This window comes from Saccopteryx bilineata, chromosome X (genome assembly GCF_036850765.1).
Source record: "Saccopteryx bilineata isolate mSacBil1 chromosome X, mSacBil1_pri_phased_curated, whole genome shotgun sequence".
In the NCBI taxonomy this organism is placed as follows: Eukaryota; Metazoa; Chordata; class Mammalia; order Chiroptera; family Emballonuridae; genus Saccopteryx; species Saccopteryx bilineata.
The window spans coordinates 50,302,172-50,323,348 of record NC_089502.1 but is presented as its reverse complement, the minus strand read 5'-3'; the positions used below and the strand labels follow the sequence as shown (position 1 = coordinate 50,323,348).

The window sequence follows — 21,177 nt, the reverse complement described above, 5'->3', positions numbered from 1 at the left end:
ATTACTCTAGTGCCTTATATTTTCCTAGGTACTTCAAAATCAATAAAACATTTTAAATTATAATACATAAACCCTTGTTTCTACTTTAATATGACTAGAGTTATGTTTTAATACATAAGAAATATCAATACTTTAAAAAATATATCAGGGAGTATAAAGAACTTTACATTCTTTTTTGATATAAACGAAAAAGGAACTTTTCAGTATTTCTAGAAAAAGGAAACATGATTACAATACAAATTATTTTTAATGATTAAAGTAACAATACAGCATGATTACAATCAATATAAAAACCGAATAAGATATTATCCAACTTTAAAGCAGAGTGATGGCTAGCAATAATTATCTCAGCAACAATATATTAATGAATATTTAGAAAAAATAAACTAAAGTGTTTTTCTGTTGTTTGCTTTGGTCTAAAGAAAACTCTTGCTAAGTGTGGTGGTCACCGCGAGAAGGGGAAGAGAAGAGAGGGTGGGATGGGAGAAAGGGAGGGGCACAAAGAAAACCAGATAGAAGATGATGGAAGACAATTTGACTTTGGGTGAGGGGTATGCAACATAATCAAATGTCAAAATAACCTGGAGATGTTTTCTCTGAATCTATGTACCGTGATTGATCAATGTCACCCCATTAAAATTAATTTTAAAAAATTAAATTTATTAACAGGGGGAAAAAAAAAAGAAAACTCTTTCCTTGGATACTTTCCAGAGGGTAGTTTGGATAGTGTAGTTTCACTTTCAAGCTTCCCAAGATGATGCTTAAACTCTGAACAGTCAAACGGGAGAAGTAATTTATGTTTCACAATGGATATAGTAGCCATCAGTTTGTACACCAAGAAAACATTATATTTCATCACAGTAGTTGACATTCAGAGCAAGCAAAGGAGAAATGGGATGAGAAAACTATTACATTGCATTATTTCTTCCAACAATTTTAAATTTTGATGGCTAAAGTAAGCATAAAGTTCAACAGGGCATCAACAGGTACATTTTGTTTTTCTTGTCTTTTTTAATTGAAAATCCAAATTATAGAATTAATGATCTTAAACAAATTTTGAAATCATAAATTGCTGGAATTTTTTGAAAGGTGAATAAAACTATGATATTATTAGAAAATTATATTTCATTGAAGATTTCACTAGTTGATGTCCTGGAATCAGTCTAAGATAAGAAAATAACACATTATCAAAATCTGATGGCTGTATTCTTACAGTCTTAGTTATCAAGCAGGCTACATGATTAAAATTCACATTACTAAGATATAGATGCATAAAATGAAAGTTACTGAATGTAATAATATGAATATTGATCTTATTCTAAAGTAAATCCGACTTCTGTTACCACTGGATTCATGTGTAATACCTACAGGCAAAGTTACATACATGAATTATTTGATAACTGTCCAAACCTTCCACTATTCTTTTTACCTTATTTTTGAAGGGTGAGAGGTGAGAAGCATCAATTCTTTCTTGTGGCACCTTAGTTGCCCATTGACTGCTTTCTCACATGTGCCTTAATCAAGGGGTTACAGTAAACCGAGTGACCCCTTGCTCAAGCCAGCAACCTTGGGCTCAAGCTGGTGAGCCTTGCTCAAACCAAATGAGTTCGTGCTCAAGCTGGAGACCACAGGGTTTTGAATCTGGGTCCTCCACATCCTAGTCTGATGCTCTATCCACTGCGTCACTGCTTGGTCAGACTTTCTTTCTTTCTTTCTTTCTTTCTTTCTTTCTTTCTTTCTTTCTTTCTTTCTTTCTTTTCTTTCTTTCTCTCTCTCTCTCTCTCTCTCTCTCTCTCACTTTCTTTCTTTCTCTCTCCTTCCTTCCTTCCTTCCTTCCTTCCTTCCTTCCTTCCTTCCTTCCTTCCTTCCTTCCTTCCATCCTCTTTCTCTTTTTCTTTCTTTCTTTGAAATAGAGTACATCAAATATGTATCTAAGATAGTGACTGGTACAAAGAAAACCCTCAAAATTATATTTTTATTTTTATTTTCCTCTATTTTTCAAGTGTATAGTCTTCACAATATTTTAATAAGAGATCTGTGTTAAGCAACATTTGGATTTAGCAGTATATCTCTTTCATAAAGGAATTATCAAAATTGATTCTAAAATGTTGTTACTTATTATTTTCTTCATACCAACAAAGTTATCTGCTTTCTCAGAAGATAGCAATTGAAGGTAAATTGTATAATTATCTATAAATTTCATGTTTTTCATTTCCACAACAACATATTTAGTGCCTTCCAAAATACTTCTAAAAATATGAACCAAAGAAGAGATTCATATTTCCAGGTATAAATGGATTTATGCAATATAGACATTTATATCAGATAAATGTTTCATATTTTTCTGAACACCAGTGTCATAAAAATTATAGACAACATTTTATTCCTTTTTAAAAACATAAAGTATCTGATGAAATCCCTTATATCTTTTTTTTTTTTTTTCATTTTTCTGAAGCTGGAAACGGGGAGAGACAGTCAGACTCCCGCATGCGCCCGACCGGGATCCAGCCGGCACGCCCACCAGGGGCGACGCTCTGCCCACCAGGGGGCGATGCTCTGCCCATCCTGGGCGTCGCCATATTGCGACCAGAGCCACTCTAGCGCCTGAGGCAGAGGCCACAGAGCCATCCCCAGCGCCCGGGCCATCTCTGCTCCAATGGAGCCTTAGCTGCGGGAGGGGAAGAGAGAGACAAAGAGGAAAGCGCGGCGGAGGGGTGGAGAAGCAAATGGGTGCTTCTCCTGTGTGCCCTGGCCGGGAATCGAACCCGGGTCCTCCGCACGCTAGGCCGACGCTCTACCGCTGAGCCAACCGGCCAGGGCCTGAAATCCCTTATATCTTACAGCCTAATAAAACCATTTCATTTCTTCACTTTCACTTTCAGATGAATAATGAATGAACTGAATGTAAATAAAATCTTAAACTCCGATTTTGCAATGCATCTCTTACTTTGTTTAAAATGAACTAGAATACATCTACTTTCTGCTAACAGTAATATTTTATTCCACTGTCAAAATTTCCTTAAGAAACAATGATTTTTTATTTTATTGGTTGACACTTTCTCCCATTTTGGATAATGCTTCTTTAAACAAGAGACACTGTATATGAATTTTTAAATATATTAGTTATTTTTCAGTGTTTGCTTTATTTTCTTAACATTCTGCAACATCAGTGAATATAAAAACATTTTCTGACATAAAGAGTATATAGATAGGGTAAAGAACACTGCAAATGTAACACAACATATAAGAAATCACAGTATTTTTAGTATGATATTAATCTGCTTAAGTTTTTCAATTCATGTCCAGAAAATATTTAGTAATTAATCTGAAACAACTGTGAACCAGACATAACATATACAAGTCACATCTCTTTTAAGAAGTGAAAAAGTAGAATAAGTTATCTGAGAACTTACTAATTCTAAGGTAGTCATTTTAGTTAATAAAAATCTAATGGTGTTATTTTGAGTGGGACACTTGAAAACATGTCAACACAACATTTTTTAAATAGAAAAGAAAAACCTAACAATAACCAAAAACTTATTATCATAAATATTACCAATTTTGTCTGTCCCATGAAGTTATTTGTCTTGAGTTTAGGAAAATATTTTTTAGCTAAATAAAATAAAATATCATCATGAAAAAATTATTAATTTTGTCACCTTCTTAAAGATTACATCATACTAAAAATAAAAACAAAAAGAGGATATATTAAAAATACTTTAATATTTTCTTTCATCCATGCCTTGTTTATCATATTTACTCAAGTAAAATAAATCTATCTTATAAAACATCTGCAAGTCTTCCAAAATATTTGAAACCAAAATTTACTTTTTAACAAACTTCATGAGTGAAGCTATTAAAAAGTATGATATGCAAATGTAATTCAAACATACTGCTTTTCATATACATGTTAAAGGAGTCACAAATTTAATCCAGAGGAAAGTGTTATTAGGATACAAAACACAAATGAAGTGTTATTCATAGAGGATGTTTTTCTGTTGAGAAATGTTTCCAATAAACAGAATAATAGACAAAAATCAGAAAATAAGAGCAGCATTTTCAATGGTTAAATACCAACAGAAACACAACATAAAAAGATTTTAGGCATCTATTGTGTTTGTCACCCTTCTAAGATCTAATAAAGGAGAAAAGCATGAGGCTTATTCATATTGGACAAATGACCACCACCCTGAAAATTCTTTCAAAGTATAACAAACTCCCTATAAAGAGAGTAGGGGTTCTATTTGCAATATCATTTGCAATAACATAACTAGGGACCTATGGTAAAAATCATGTGCCCACATGTTAACTACTGTCTTAAATTCTCTCTGTGCTTAAGAGATAAAAATGAATGGTATTGTATAATTAAACTGTCCATCTCCTTAAATGACCATGATTCTTTAAACAATTTCTTAGAATATGGTAGATTATCTTTATTGTTATTTTGAATCCTGATAAACTTTTGAAATATTTCTACCTGTATTGAGAGAATACCTATACTGACTTTTACATCACTACCATTTTATTAACCGTGAATAGCTTTCAAATGTTTTCATTCACCAAAGTTTTGATGAAGACATTTAAAAAGTAACAAAGTAATAAAGTCAACATGTGATATTACTTTTAGAAAAAAGTAGATAGATTCCATCACTTGATTCTATTCAGGAAATAAATATATTCAAATAATTAAATTTACTTATGAAATTCTAGACAGATTTTTATTCATTGTTCTTCTTCATGGCATGCAGATAAGAAACAATGAACAGATTGTTTTCATAAATTATTTTACACAGATGTCTGCGGTCTTAATATACCCTTATTTTTCTTCAGACCCATTAAAGAAAGCAAACATACTTCATTTTCCAAAAAGTCATTATCTTTCAAGAATGTATCCTGAAGGGCTCCCAATATCTTGCATAAATATACAAATACTTAAATGAACATCTAAAATAGAGATATTATATATATTTCATTCTCTGGCATGAAGATGAGAGTGAGTAGCAAGATTTCATTTTTCTTATCCCATTTTTTAAAAATTAAATATATATGCATATTGATTTTTGAAGGGAGAGAAGGGAAACAGAGAAACATTGATTTATTGTTCTACTTATTTATGCATTCATTGTTTGATTCTTTCATGGGCCCTGACTAGAGATAGAACCCGCAACCATGGTGTATTGGAATGATGCTCTAACCAACTGAGCTACCCGGTGATGGCTGTAATCCCATTCTTGTTACATTGTGTAAATATAGATTTTACGAACCAGAATAATGGTGAATACCTTATCTGCAAATGGTATTCTGTTTTTATTGTGCAGGCTTGTAGTTATGGCAGTTTGAAAGGATGTCTTGATATTATTTGTGTATCTTGGACAGAAAAAGATTTTTGCAAGTGAAGCTGGGATTATCAACACCATCAACACCTGCTTATCAGATTCTAAAAAGCTTTCCAGTGATGGCTTTAGGCGACCCCTGTGTTTTGGGCGTTCGATCCCCGCCGGGGTCGCGACCCACAGGTTGAGAACCGCTGTTTTAGAGGTTTTCCAGCATATTCTATAACCATCTACAGACACCATTAACCCTATTATAATTACAGTTCAGACCAAGTTTTCTTATAATCAAGAGTTCTTTGTTCTCATTTTCTACCAGACTTAAAATGAATCCATATATTTATTTAGATATTGCTGCAAAATATGAATATTTTCATCCTTTGCTGACTTAAAAAATTCTGTAAAGTTCTACTTCAACTTAAAATATTAAAAAAATAAAATATAGTTAGAATGGTTAGTTAGAAACTGGAAGATCCTACCTGTCTGGTATGCACAGACACGGGGTCCTTGAAAGTTCTCATTGAATAGCTGCACTCAGAAACGCTGTAAGGATCAGAACTGCTGGAGGAACACTTGGAGATGGAATCGCAGGCCACGAAGGTATTATCCTGAGGCAGTCCCTGAATGATGTGGTGCTTTGAATTCAAGGGAGTTTCTGGCTGGATCTGGAAAGCAGGCTGTGGAGAGGAAGATTTGTAGTGTCGGGCCAAATCAGGGCTGTCAGGCTTGAAAGTAGTAGGTGTAGTACTCCAGTTGTACTTGCCCATGGTTTGCTCTTCCAGGTCACTGGGAATGTCTAGTGTGACGCTGTGTCTGTCATTGTCAGCATCATTTGCCTTACTGTCTTCACGGGCAACCAAGTTAAGCAGCAAGTTCTTAGGGGAATGCTTCTTCTTCTTTTTCTTCATCATTATCATCTGCCGGTTTTCTGGATTTGGAGTAACCCATTCAGAATTCTGCTTGTTTTTCTGACCAGCCTTACGGTGTAGTGATTGGCGGCATCTTATTATAGCAGTGATGAAAATAACAAGAATGACAGTTATGGTGCCAGCAACAATGGCAACAATGATCTTGACATTGTCAGGGCTTGGAGAGGATGTATCAACTGTCTCAATATTTGGGGTTACTGGTGCTTCAATGTTCTTGCGCAACAGTTCATAAATCAGTGTAGCATTGGTCACTGACTCATTCACGAATAGATTAACCATTATAACATTAAATAGAGAATCAGGTTGTCCTAAATCGTTAGCTTTGACTACCAGTTTATGTAAGCCAAGATCTGCAATAACAAATTTTTCCTTTATTGTAATGTTCCCTGATGTTTGGTTAATTATAAACAGACCTCTAGTGTTTCCTCCTACAATACTGTATTGAAGCTCTGCATTCATGCCAGTGTCATTGTCAATAGCAACTACCGTGAAGACCACTGTGCCTGGATTAGTGGATGGTAGAACTAATTCAAAGGAGTAGTTGGAAGAAGGAACAAGAAAAATTGGTTTATTGTCGTTGACATCAACCACGTTTATGGTCACTTTGGCAGTTGAAGAACGTGATACCCTACCGCCATCCTCAGCCTTTACATAGAAAGTATAAGATTCTTGTCTTTCTCTATCAAATGAAATATTTGGTCGAATGACACCAGTCTGTGGATCAATGTTGAATTCATCACTCACATTTACAATGGAGAGAGTGACTGCCGAATTCTCTCCATAATCAGGATCAGTTACAGTGATTAGTCCTACTGTTCCATGTTTTGGAAGGTTTTCTGGGACATAGAAATTGTACTCGTTGTGAGTAAAAATTGGACTGTTGTCATTTTGATCAAGAACTGTCACTAAAACGGTGACATTGGTTGTTAAAGGTGGAATCCCGTTATCTTTTGCCACAACTGTGAAGTAATATTTTTCTTGGATTTCCCTGTCCAGTTTCTTCATTGCAGTCAAAATACCTGTACGGTGATCCAGGTTGAATTCAGGTGGAGCATCAATGCCTAACAGGTAACTGATCTCAGCATTACGTCCAGTGTCTGCATCTGTTGCACTTATTTTTGTCAACTGGGAGCCAGGAGGGTTGTTCTCAGGAACAGAAACACTTATGAAAGGCTGTGTAAAAACTGGAGCATTGTCATTTTCATCTTTTATTTTGACAATGAGCATGGATGACTGATTTAAAGGAGGTTTGCCAGCATCTGCAGCCAGCAATTTAATGGCATATTCTTTTGTGGACTCAAAGTCAAGATATGCAGCAGTCTCCAGGAGGAACTGATTACTGAATACTGGCCTTAATCTGAAAGGGACATCATGATCGGTGAAGCATGTCACCCTACCATTATGGTCAGCATCTTTATCTGTCACAGTGATCAGAGCAATTTTGGTGTTCAGTGGAGCATTTTCTGAAAGAACCACAGTGCCATTGATTGGATTGATGATATATCTTATATCAATTGATGGGATATTATCATTGACATCTGTAAGATTTACTTGCACCATTGCCCTTGCTGGCATCAACCCACCATCACTTGCTAAAACCAGTAACTTGTGGCTTGGATATTCCTCCCTATCTAGTGGTTCTTTGATTGTGATAAGTCCAGTGGAACTGTTTAGGTGAAATAGTCTCTTAGCAATGTTGGAAACTAGACTGCTGAAATAGAAGTGAATTTTGGCATTTTCCCCTATGTCAGCATCGGTGGCATGGAGTTGAGTCACTGAAGAGCCTACAGGAGCATTTTCTGGTATAATGACTTCAATTTCATTCTCTTTAAAGACTGGGTGGTTATCATTCATATCAGCAATACTTACTTGCAAAATAGCAGTACTTGATCTTTGAGGAAAGCCACCATCTTCGACCTTTACTTTCATTACATATGTATCCTTTTCTTCCCTATCTAATTCCTTTTGAACAATCAGTTGAGGCATTTTGACTCCTTCTGGTGTTTCAGTGACATCGAGCCCAAAAATATTTTGGCCCTGAAAAAACACAATAAAACATTTAATTATTATGTAATGAGACCAATTTGCAATTTCTCAAAGCCACATGATATAAGATGAGCTCAGAAATAGATAACAGAAGACTTAAGTTCTAAGTCCCAACTCTAAGCCTATAACTAATAGTATGACTACAAGTCAACCACTTAACATCTCTAAGCATTTTTAAAATTAGAGCTATATTAGAAAATGTTCTAAGGGTTACTAAGGTTGTAGCATTCTATAATAAAATGTAACTCCTTTATATAAACTAGTAAAGTCTTCAAAAGGAAGATGTAGAATTTCTAAAAAGAACTGTCACTGCTTGACCAGTGACACACTGCTTGGCACAGTGGATAGAGTGTCAGACTGGGATGCTGAAGACCCATGTTAGAAACCCCAAGGTATCCAGCATGAATGTGGGATCACCAGCTTGAGCTAGGTGTCGCTGGCTTTAGCGTGGGATCATAGACATGACCTCATGGTCGCTGGCTTGAGTCCAAAAGTTGCTGGCTTGAAGCCCAAGCACTGGCAAGAGATCATTGGTTCTGCTGTAGCCCTCATCAAGTTACATATGAGAAAGCAATCAATGAAAAACTAGGGTGCCGCAACGAAAAACTGATGATTCTTATCTCTCTTGTTTCCTGTCTGTCTGTCCTTATCTGTCCCTCTCTCTGTCTTTGTCAAAGAAAATTGTCACTAAGTTTCACATGGTAAATGAAGATATAAGTGAATTAACTATGGTTATTTCACATAAATTAATTATTTTACAATAAATTTTAGTTGTACAGGATACCTTTTCACCACCAAAAGTAACAATCAAGTATAAAATATTCTTCAAAGAAAGTAACAAATATATATATATATATATATATATATATATATATATATATAATCTAATAAATATAACTAAAATCTTGGTGAAGTGAGGAAAAGAAACTTTTATAAAAATATAACCTTGTGTAAAATACACACAATTTCTTTTTTTTAGTAAGAACCACTATTATAAATAAATTTTCTCTTTGTTCATTAAATTCTACATATGAGTGAAATCATATGGTACTTGTCTTTCTCTGACTGGTATATTTCATAAGTAAAATAGAGACAGATACATAGATAGAGAATAGTTGGACAACTGTGAAGGGGTGGGGATGGAGGGATTGATCTAAAAAGTTTAAGAAAGAGAAGAAAATTTATGAACGTGAACAACAGTGTACTGATTGCCAGAAAGACATGGCTGGAGAGAGGAGGAAAATGGAAGAGGGTATAAAGGGTTAAATGGTGATAGGGGACTTAACTTGAAGTGGTGAAAACATAACGGAATGTACAGATAATGTGTTGTGGGAATTGTGCTCTTGATACCTGTATAATTTTGTCAACAAGTGTCACACCAATAAATTCAATAGAAGTAAAATAAAAATATATTTGAGATTAAAAACATTATTTAATTAACTTTTTTAAATGAATAAGCATATATAAGTGAAATAAGCCAGCAGAGAAAGACAAATATCAAATGATCTCACTTACATGTGGAATCTAATGAACAAAGTGAACTGAGGAATGGAATAAAGGCAGAGGCAGGGTCACAGGGACCAGAGGGGCAGCTGTCGGAGGGAAAGGGGGTGAGGGGATGGGATCAGAGAAGGTGAAGGGATTAGTGAAATTATATAATATATACATAACACAGAGATACAGATAACTGGACAGCAAATCCCAAAGGGAATGAGGGAGAGAGAGCTATGGGGGACAAGGAGGTGGGGGTGAGAGAGTAGAAAAAAATGAATAAGCATAATGACTGAAGTTGCACACACAAAAATGTCAAATTGAGAAAAATACCTATATTATCTTCATACTCATGAAGTCAGATTATGAGAATATTTAAGGAACAGTCTCTGGTGGTTGAACCATTGAGGAGTTTCAATCATTATAAAGTTGTAAAATCCTTAATCAGTATGCATGGGCTCTCTTATCAGCATACAAAGTACGCATAGGCTAATTTTTATCAGTACACAGAGTCTCTTTCTTACCAAGTCTTTTTAATAGCCAAATATCTTAATGTTGATAAATTTATCAACATTTAACAAAACAAAATTAAAAAATAAAAAGTCTCCTCTCTAAACTACAATAAAATAAGCTTTGCACAGATAAATAGTGAACTCGCTACCTGATTCAAGAGTACTGTTGACTAGCTCTGAAGGGTAGTCACTGATACATACACTTTAGTCAGTTTGCAAGATCGAATGAAAGTAATCAATTGATCAATATTTTGTCATCTTGTTTTTATTTTACACAGCTATAGTAAACATGTTATTAATATCTTATTTGTATAAGTCAATAAACAATTTATTTTTTCTTTGAATAAAGTACATAATAAGAGATACATTTGCTATGTCCTATCTTCTTACAAGTGTGAAAATTAACAAATTGACACCTATCCTTTAACCTTGTATTTTTTAAGATTTAAAAAATGATATTAATATAGATAAATATAGTATTTACTATTATAATTTGATCTAAATAAATTAGTGATTAATGATCATTTTATTTTATAATAATATTTGAAAAATATTTTAGAAAAGTTTAAATCTAAAATGTCTCATTTATGGGTAGAAAAAATATTTTCTAGATTGCACTTCATAAAAATCCATGTTACTTCCTGGCATAGAAATATTGAGTGGCTAATATGGTCACAGCATTCTTCTCAGCACTGGGGATATGATGGTTTTTAAACAAATTTTACTAATGTAATAGAAATTAGAATCTAGCACAATGAAAATAAATCAATAACAATATAAGTACTTAATGATGTATTAATATTAACAGATTTTTATTTGTTAAGAGAATAATTACGTTTTTAATAAGAGATTTAAAGAGGGATTACAAAGTATTTTCAGAAGTTATATAAGAAGAAACCAGTATATACATATATTACAAATAATAAAAATTCTTTTTAAGTTATTGATTTTCAAACCCAGTTGTCTAATTCATAACTATACTATACCTGGACAAAAGAATATGCTAGTTTTAATTTTATGTATTTTTGTTTGTATACTTAGATTTCATTCTTGAACACTTGTCTGAATTTTAAATTGACCTTTGTTTTCACAGGCAAATGAAGGCAAGTTTATAGCAGTTGAAAAATTCAAGAATAGCATGTTTACTGCTTTTAAATTATTTTATATGAAATGACAATAGTAAAAAAAATACATTTTTCAAATTCTCAAGGTAATAATGAGATACACATGTCAGATAATGGATAATGTCCCTATTGTTCTTCTTTCTTCTATGACTGCTCTAATACAATAGCTATTAACCACCAGTATTTATTTATTTATTTTATTTTGTGAGAGAGACAGAGAAAGTCAGAGAGAGGGACAGATAGGGACAGACAGAATAGAAGGGAGAGAGATGAGAAGTATCAATTCTTTGTTGAGTCGCTTTAGTTGTTCATTGATTGCTTTCTCATATGTGCCTTGACTGGGGGGCTACAGCAGAACGAGTGACCCCTTGCTTGAGCCAGTGACCTTGAGCTCAAGCTGGTGAGCCTTGATCAAACCAGATGAGCTCATGCTCAAACTGGTGACCTCGGTATTTCAAACATGGGTTCTCAGCATCCCAGTCTCATGTTCTATCCACTGTGCTACCACCTGGTCAGGCATAGCCACCAGTATTTAAATACAAATTGCAGTTAATCAAAAGTAGATAAAAATCTAAAAACAGTTCTTAAATCTCACTAGCCACATTTATTTCTCATAGCTACATGTGGGTAGTAGCTCCTAAGCTGGATAATGTATATATAAAACATCTTTATTATTATAAAATATTCTACTGAACTCTATTGTTGTAAGATATTATATTTTTCTTTAATAAAATCTATTTTCAGCCTTTCTGCTGGTGATTTTCTCCACAAAAAAACATGCTTCGGGCTAAAGAATCTCCTTCAACCCTCTCCAGAAGAGGGGAAAGTGGAAACATAAGAAGTGCCTGGTACAGAGCCCCATTTCCTGCTTCATGGATGTGAAATGTCCAGGATATTGTAAAGTCTCCAACATCTTTAGCTCTGCACAAACCATAGTTTACGTGTTGGTTGCTCCACTGACTTGTCAGTCTACAGGAGGTAAAGCAAGGTTTATAGAAGGATGTTCCTTCAGATGGAAGCCTTACTAAAAGCACCCTGAATCACGATGAATAAGGAACCAACAATCCCAATAAACACATTTGAATTAAAAAAAAAATGTATTGTCAGGTGATTGTGTTCATATCTTTCCCAGATATTTAGAGCTTTGCAAATGACTGGTTGGTTTACATATTTAAATTTTATATTATCCAAGGAATTTGAAGAGGAGTTGCCCACATGTAGCACATAAATTATTTTCAAAAAGTTTGGTAAGATATTTAAGTTTGAAGCTAAATGTAGTGACAATACGAGTTTACTACCATTACTCTTGGGAGAGCATTCCAAGGCTTTCTGTCTTGTCACCCTCAAGAATAAAGGATGAGTAACATATGAACTTAACATTATTCTATCCATGGCAGTTAGTTTACCTGACATTCACACCCACATGAACAGTAAAAAAGTGAAGCTCTTTTTCATATACAGTATTAGACTATGACATGAGAACACTGAGGAAGCTGAAAAGGGGAAATAAAGATGTATGCCTCCTTAATTCATTATCTTGCTAACTTTAGCATGAGCATGTCCTGTATAATGGTAATTGACCAATACTATCCTCAATTTCAAACCCATTTAAAACTACTCCCCCTTGTTTAGGGGGAGAAACTCTGCTTGAGAGAACTCTTGGATATTCCTCCCAAATGCTTATCTTTTGGCAAGAGCTCTAGGTTTTGCTCTTTTCTTTGTATCATTTGGCAATTTACTTAAGTCTTAATCCACTAATAGATGTGAGTATAGTGCAATGTAGTATCAAGCTTTGTTTATATTTATAGTCTCTAAGGACATAACATCTCATATACAAACACATTCAATAAGCATTAGCTAGATGAAAAATACATGAATTAAAAAGGATAATTACTATTTTGAAAGAGAAAAGGACAAAAGGTAGTTTGGTTATTCTTGTTTTAATTTTTAGTCATTGTAGAATAGAAATAAGCTCTAATTATTGACTTAGACATTTTGCTTTTTTTTAAGAACACTGTCTATAAAACAGTTTAAGAATTATTTCTAAAACAACTACTTTTTTCTGTTGGGATTATAATAAGCTAAAGTGTCCATCTCTGGTAAAAAGTTTCGACCTAGTTTTAAACCTTCATTTTCAGAAGAAATGACAACAAGTATTAAGTGTAATAGGTGACCAGCACATTACTTATAAAATACAAAACCCCACATCTGTTAAACACACATATACACAAACAATAAAAAGATAAAACAAAAACTCACAGAAGAAAACAACAGAAATTGCACATTATATGTTGACTTGGGATTCCAACATCTTAAAAAACACTGATGTTAAATACATAAAATTGCCAAGTTCTGTCCTGGTTAAGAAAAAATTATGGACTTTTTAATAACCTCATATGCAAAAAGCTTAATTTCATTTGTGAATGATATTTCTTCTTAACTTAAAAAATAACCTCTGAGTTTTTTTGCAAACCAAAGACAAGAACTGGTGAAATAAGCAAGATGTTAAGCTCGATGAGACTTTTAGTTTGTATAGGGATTTGTAAATTCAAAGAAAGGAAAGTTGTTGGACATGAAACTTCCAAGACAGGTATTTTGCTTATGAAAAAAGGAATAAAATATATTCATTGCCAAATTAAAAAGTATAATTTACTTATTGTTCTGGGAAAGAATTAACTAATTCATTGTACTAGACATTAACGGTTTTGACATATGCATGTGTAAGACATCACTTCATTGTTTACTGGAAGGTAATAAATAACACAGCACTTCCAGAGCTATAAATCTGGTGCAGTTGCTCAGAAAACGCATACAGTGCCAGTAAGGACTAAAAATAGTTCCAAAGAGATTGCATTTTAAAACTAATGAAATAAAAGATGTTTATTCTGTAGATCAAAGAATGCTCAGAAAATGACTAAAAATATATTTCTGAGCTTTATAATTGCTTGATTTATCAGGAACCAATCTGATTTTTAAATTATTTTTAACTTTGTTCTTATAGTTACTGATGCATTTTTGAACTAGGGAAATTCAAGAGCATAATTTCAAATGGAAAAAACTACTTAGACATGGACATTTTAAAAAACAGTAGTAAAATGAATGTAATATTTTCAATACCAATATGATGGATACTTTAATAAATTACTTTCATTCCATTAAAAATTTCTTTGTTTACCACAGGCTGCTTAGAACGATTAGAAAGAATAGCAACTGTTTCTTCAATATTCAATGTTGTGGTATCATTTAGATTAAATAAACTATTTCTAGAAAATTTATTTCAGCATCCATTTGTAACACTGTCAAAGAGAAATACAATAAAAAAAATGGACTATACAAAATGACCTGATATGCTAGTCACATATTTGAAAATAAACTTGAAGTCACTGAGTTCCTACTTACTTTAACATTTTGTAAGATAAACAAGAGCCTAACAAAATACTAACTCTTCCTGTAATAAATGAATTTACATTAAAATATCAATATCAGTGATGCTAATTTTGGGAAACTCATGTCCAGGGTTTAAGATATCACACATGTAGTTTATTTTATCTATTGTGATTTAACAAAGCCTATTTAGTAGAACTGTGATATTTGTAGTATACAGTCATTCCTCACCATATCATGGTTCACTTTTCATGGTTTCACTGTATTGTGGATTTTTAAATTGTATATATCTAATTTTGTATCGCATATTTTTTACTATATCACAAAATTTTCCGGTATACAGGTATTTTTATATGTTGTTAAAATTATGTAGGTTTAAGAGTGTAAAACGTGTTTAAGAACATAAGAAGTATTTATAAGAGTGTGGGAAAGGTTAACAACAGTGTGAGAAAGGTTTATAAGAGTGTGCAGAGGGTTTATAAAGCCTTAAATATATATATAAATAATAAAAATTCAGTAAAGTAGCAAGAGACAAAATTAATATACAGAAATCTGTCATTTTATGTACAGCAATAATGAACAATCCGAAGGAGAAATGAAGAAAAAGATCCATTCGCAATTGCATCCAAAAGAATAAAATAAGAATAAACTTAAACCAAGGAAGTGAAAGACCTTTACTTTGAAAACCATAAGACAGAGAAGAAAGAAATTAATGAGGAAACAAATAGGTGGAAGGATATATCAGGCTTCTGAAAAAAAAATTAATATTGACAAAATGATCACGTTATCCAAACTGATTTACAGATTCAATGCAATTTTATCAAAATAATAATACTCTTCTCAGAACTAAAACAAATAATCCTAAAATTTATACGAAACTACAAAATACCTGAATAGCTAAAGCAATCTTGACAAAGAAGATTAGAATTGAAGGAATCAAGCTCCCTGATTTAAAAATATACTATAAAGTTATAATAATCAAAATAATATGGTATTTGCACAAAAACAGATACATAAATCAATGGAACAGAAGAGATAGCCCAGAAATACATTTTCACTTAATATGGTCAACTAATCTATGATAAAGTAGGTAAAAATGTACACTAGAATAAAGACAATCTCTTCAACATGTGGTGTTGGGAAAACAGGATAGATTCATGACCCCCTCCCCAAAAAAAGAAAGAAAAAAGAAGAAAGAAAAAGAAAGACAGAAAATAAGTAAATACTATAGCACTCCCTTATACCATGTACAAATAAAAATATCTTAAGTTAGGTTGAAGATTTAAATGTAAGGCCTGAAACAATAAAACTCCTAGAAGAAAACATAGGAAGTATACTCTGAATTAGTCTTATTAATAACAATTTGATCACACTTCCTCAAGCAAGGGAAACAAAAAAATAAACAAATAGGATTACATTAAACTCAAAATTTTCTGCACAACCAAAGAAAGCTTGTAAAACAAAAATGCAACTTAATCTATTACTTTTTTGAAGGCATGTGTCATGAACACTATTCTATATTCTCTATCTGGGAAAATAATCAAAACACATGATTTTATTATTTGCAATAAGTACTCAGATTTAAATGTCTTAAAGTTTAACCTAAATTCGTAGTGTTATGAGATGGAACAAAAAAGGATTTAACTGAAGATATCAGAGTGGTCATATTCATGGGAACAGATAGATACTGAAACACATCCATTCATTAGGCTTCCATTTTTTCAGTCTGTTCTTCTCTTTGTTTTGAAAAGCCAGATTTCTACATTCAGATAAAAAGTAGAAAAACTTGAACAAATGACTGAATAGGACATATATAAATGAAATGAGATAATCTGATAAATTCTAACTTCCTAAGAAGAAACCAATTATTTTTATTAGTGTGTATAATACTTGGGTATTCTCTTTCTCACTTGTTTCATTTGCTGTTGCTGCTTACTTGCTCTCTCCTCTCGGTGTGTCTCTCTCTGCAGTCTATTAAGACTTGCAAAGACTAAACATGCCTTATAGCATAGACATACTCTTTAATACTAGACTAATGTTTAAAATACAAATTGGACTTGATCCCAGAGATTTTAGTGTTTTACATTTTAACTGAAAATATTTTCATTTGATGAATATATTTTCAAGCATGCAATTTAATGACTAACTGCTTTTAATTGAAAAGGCATGCAAAACAAATGAAATGTCACTCTTAATTGTTGTTAATCAGATCTTTTTAGCAGCTGCTCCCTTGTGCTCAAATTAGATGAGCTGAATTCATAAGAAAACAATAATGCAGTATACTGAATTACTGAATATTAGTATTGGAAGGGGACTTGCCTTCATTCTCCTTTCATGAAAAGAACACTGAGACTCAGTGAGGTTAGGTGACTTACTCATGATCACACAGCTAGTTTATTTGCAGCACGTTTGAAAGCCAAGTCTCTTGACCTTTAGTTCAATAGTTTTAACTATGGTTACTTCTCAAAAGAGAAGCCTTATTGATGCTAGCAAGAACTCTTGAACCATGGAAAGCCTCTTGGGCATGAGATAATTATCAGGAAATCATTATCTCAAAAAAGCAAAAACAGAACACAAATCCATGTTTCTTGATAAACATTGAGTCACTGACAAAATGGTTGCTTTTCTGTTTCCTTCAAATCTACTCTACTATCCTAAGGAGTAATATTTAGTGAATAAAGAAAAAAAATAATTTAAAATATAAAGAGTGCCATTATTTTTATGTAGAAATTAGGGTGAGCCAAATTCTCGAAAGGGAATATACCATCACTCTTTTGCAATAGTAAAAAATATTTTATATTTTATGGAAGATTTTTTTATAATTTTTATTTATTCATTGGGGGGGGGGAGAGAGAGAGAGAGAGAGAAAGAAGGGGAGGAGCAGGAAGCATCAATTCCCATATGTGCCTTGACCAGGCAAGCCAGGGTTTTGAACCAGCAACCTCAGTGTTTCCAGGTTGACGCTTTATCCACTGCACCACCACAGGTCAGGCCCTGGAAGATTTTTCTTAACATTTTCTTTAAACATATATTCTTGAAAATCTTTCTAGGAAACATTCAAAAGCACTTTTTGCAACTGCACACTTTATCTGAACTAGTGTTTAAAAATGTAAGGTAATAGTTAATTTTAAAATTTTATTAAATTAGTTGTAATGACAGTTAATAAAATTACATAGGTTTCAAGTACACAACTAAGTAAACACCATTTATACATTTAATTAAAATTCACGATTAAGTCAAACTATATTGGAAAATTAATCATCAAAAATGGAAAATATGATCTTTCATTAATAGACACTCTTACAAAACTAACTGATTGCTTGTTAATCACGAGGATAAAAATTTAAGGTGTCTTTCATCTAGTATGTCAAAAAGTAAGATAATTGAGAAGGGATGATATTACAAAATCTACGGTCTTATGAAAGTATTTTGTCTTTTAAGACTCAGATTTCCTGAGTGGTTTTCACTGATTGGTTCTACCCTCACGATTGTTAAAAGTTCTCAATTTCTGTTGGACTTAATCCTCAAAGCCCAGAAATTTTGTTTTTTTCTGAAAAAGTATTTCAGTTTCTATATCATATGGGAAGGCCATATTTTCTGTATGTCAGGACCTCTGAATATTGGTTACATTGATGTCACGGTAAAATGATGGCAACTTGTCCCTGGCCGGTTGGCTCAGCGGTAGAGCATCGGCCCGGCGTGCAGGGGACCTGGGTTCGATTCCCGGCCAGGGAACATAGGAGAAGCGCCCATTTGCTTCTCCACCCCACCCCCTCCTTCCTCTCTGTCTCTCTCTTCCCCTCCCGCAGCCAAGGCTCCATTGGAGCAAAGATGGCCCGGGTGCTGGGGATGGCTCCTTGGCCTCTGCCCCAGGCACTAGAGTGGCTCTGGTCGCAAAAGAGCGACGCCCCGGAGGGGCAGAGCATCGCCCCCTGGTGGGCAGAGCATCGCCCCTGGTGGGCGTGCCCGGTGGATCCCGGTCGGGCACATGCGGGAGTCTGTCTGACTGTCTCTCCCTGTTTCCAGCTTCAGAAAAATACAAAAAAAAAATGATGGCAACTTATCTTGAGAAAAGTTAAGTCAATAAGAAATTTGTTTATGAACCACATTCTCTAGAAAATTGGTAATCATGACAATAACTCAAATCTTTTGCTCTTTGGGGCAGATGGTGTTTTATGCAGGCAATAGATAATCAGAGATGGCTCATTTTAATTGATGGATTGCTGAAAAATTGGAAGTCATTTCTGCTATTATGGGTGAATAGTCAAACCCTGTGGATGATATATACATATTTTTTATTGTTTGTCACTGTACTACTGTTTAGATTTATCAGTGATTTGGTTTTTATGAAGTAGCTGGTAGCCCAACAGATCTCCATCGAATGGAGAGGGGTTATTGGCTGACAACATGGAACAACAGCAAACCTGGGGACTTTATTTCCCCCTGCACATTTCTAATGAGCCAAAATATAATTTCTTTCCCCAATAGAAATGAAGGATTAGGAATATTAGACACAGCTTTATACAATCTAGACTTGAACTCAAATGCATGTTCTTCTTTGTCAGAAGTAAGAAATGAGGGTCATAGAATAGTTGAAACATGTATCTGGAATAAGGGATAATTAAAGAGAAAAAAATTCAGAACAGACAATATTAGGTCAGGCCAGAGGGGAGTATCTTACCCACTGAATCAGAGGAACTCCAGAGGAGGCCATTTATAATCAGAGTTATTATCATAATCCAAAGACTACTCAGTTGGAATTGACCCCATGACTTCAAGGTGGTAAAAGGATTCTGCCCCACTCTTTTCTGTTTTAATTTAAGGGTAAGAAGAACTCATCACTAGTTGCCCAAATGTTTTCTGATTGTTTTTTAGAAGAAAGCATCATGACTTCTGAAATTATTTCTGATTCTTCATTATTGCCTATGTTTTCAGCAATTTGGAAAGGTGAGGACCAAACCTCATTGATGTTAAGCAATTCATGAGGATAATTTTCAAAACTCATGAAATACAGGATTATTATTTTAAAAGTCATTATCTTCATCAACAACAGTATCATCATCATCATTGATACTATCCTCATCATACTCATTATCATCACGATTGTTGCAGTAATTTTTTTTCTCTTCTAAAAGCACTACCTCTTCTGGATAGACATAACACTCTGTACCAGTTCCCCAGGCCAAGTCAAGTATCCTTTACATAAACACAAGAAACCAACAAAGTCAAAATGAATTTAAATATTCACTTTTGAATATTAAACTACACAAGCCGTTGATGTCTAAATGAATTATTGTTATGTAAATAAAATATTATTACTACCTTCTGAATAAAATATTGTATTTCTTTTTTTATTTATTCATTTTAGAGAGGAGAGAGAATGAGTGTGAGAGAGAGAGAAGGAGAGATAGGGAATGGAGGAAGAGTAGGAAGCATCAACTCCTATATGTGCCTTGACCAGACAAGCCCAAGGTTTTGAACTGAAAACCTCAGCGTTCCAGTTTAACGCTTTATCCACTGAGCCACCACAGGTCAGTCAATGTATTCTTCTTAAAGCTGTACCTTGATAAGAAAAAAAAAATAAAGGCATAGTGTTCTATGAGTGTAACAACGTTTATGTATGTGAGGAATCTTAACTTATTTAAATATATTGGATATATATATATATATATATATATATATATAAACATTTTGTGTGTGACAGAGACAGATAGAAGGACAGGTAGGGACAGAGACACAGAATGGGAGAGAGATGGGAAACTTCAATTCTTCATTACAGCTTCTTAGTTTTTTAGTGATTGCATTCTCATATGTGCCTTGATGGGGGGGGGCTACAGCAGAGTGAGGGACTCCTTGCTCAAGCCAGCAACCTTGGGCTCAAGCCAAAGACATTTGGCTTCAAGCCAGTGACCTTTGTGCTCATTCTAGCAACCATGGGTTCATGTCTATGATCCCACACTCAAGCCAGGGACCATGTGCTCAAACTAATGATCTTGCACTTAAACTGATGAGCCCATGCTCAAGCCAATGAGCCCACCATGGTCATGCTGGATGAGCCCAAGCTCAAGTTGTTGATCTTGGGGTTTCAAGCCTGGCTCTTCTACATCCCAGAACAATGCTCTCTTCACTGTGCCACCGCCTGGTGAGGCATGAAAATATTTAATATCAACATACATTATGCTCCATCACACTGATTCTAGAACTGATTTAAATTATGTTTGGAATGAGTTCGAATTAAGGGAGACAATGATATTTTTACACTACTAGTATTTTTTTTTCTTTTCAGGTACACTGAATTACACTTTTTAATCTGTATATCAATACAATATAATATCTGACTACCATCCAGGCAGGGTTCCCC

General features: G+C 33.8%; 1 protein-coding gene across 2 annotated transcripts in view; it reads right to left on the bottom strand.

Moving 5' to 3' along the window:
* PCDH11X (protocadherin 11 X-linked) overlaps positions 1-21,177 on the bottom strand; it is a 764,552-nt gene that overhangs the window by 624,991 nt on the left and 118,384 nt on the right. For both annotated transcript variants that reach the window (XM_066249732.1, XM_066249733.1), the window contains exon 3: positions 5,810-8,296. In XM_066249732.1, the coding sequence (XP_066105829.1) occupies positions 5,810-8,296 (2,487 nt within the window). The remainder of the gene's footprint in view (positions 1-5,809; positions 8,297-21,177) is intronic.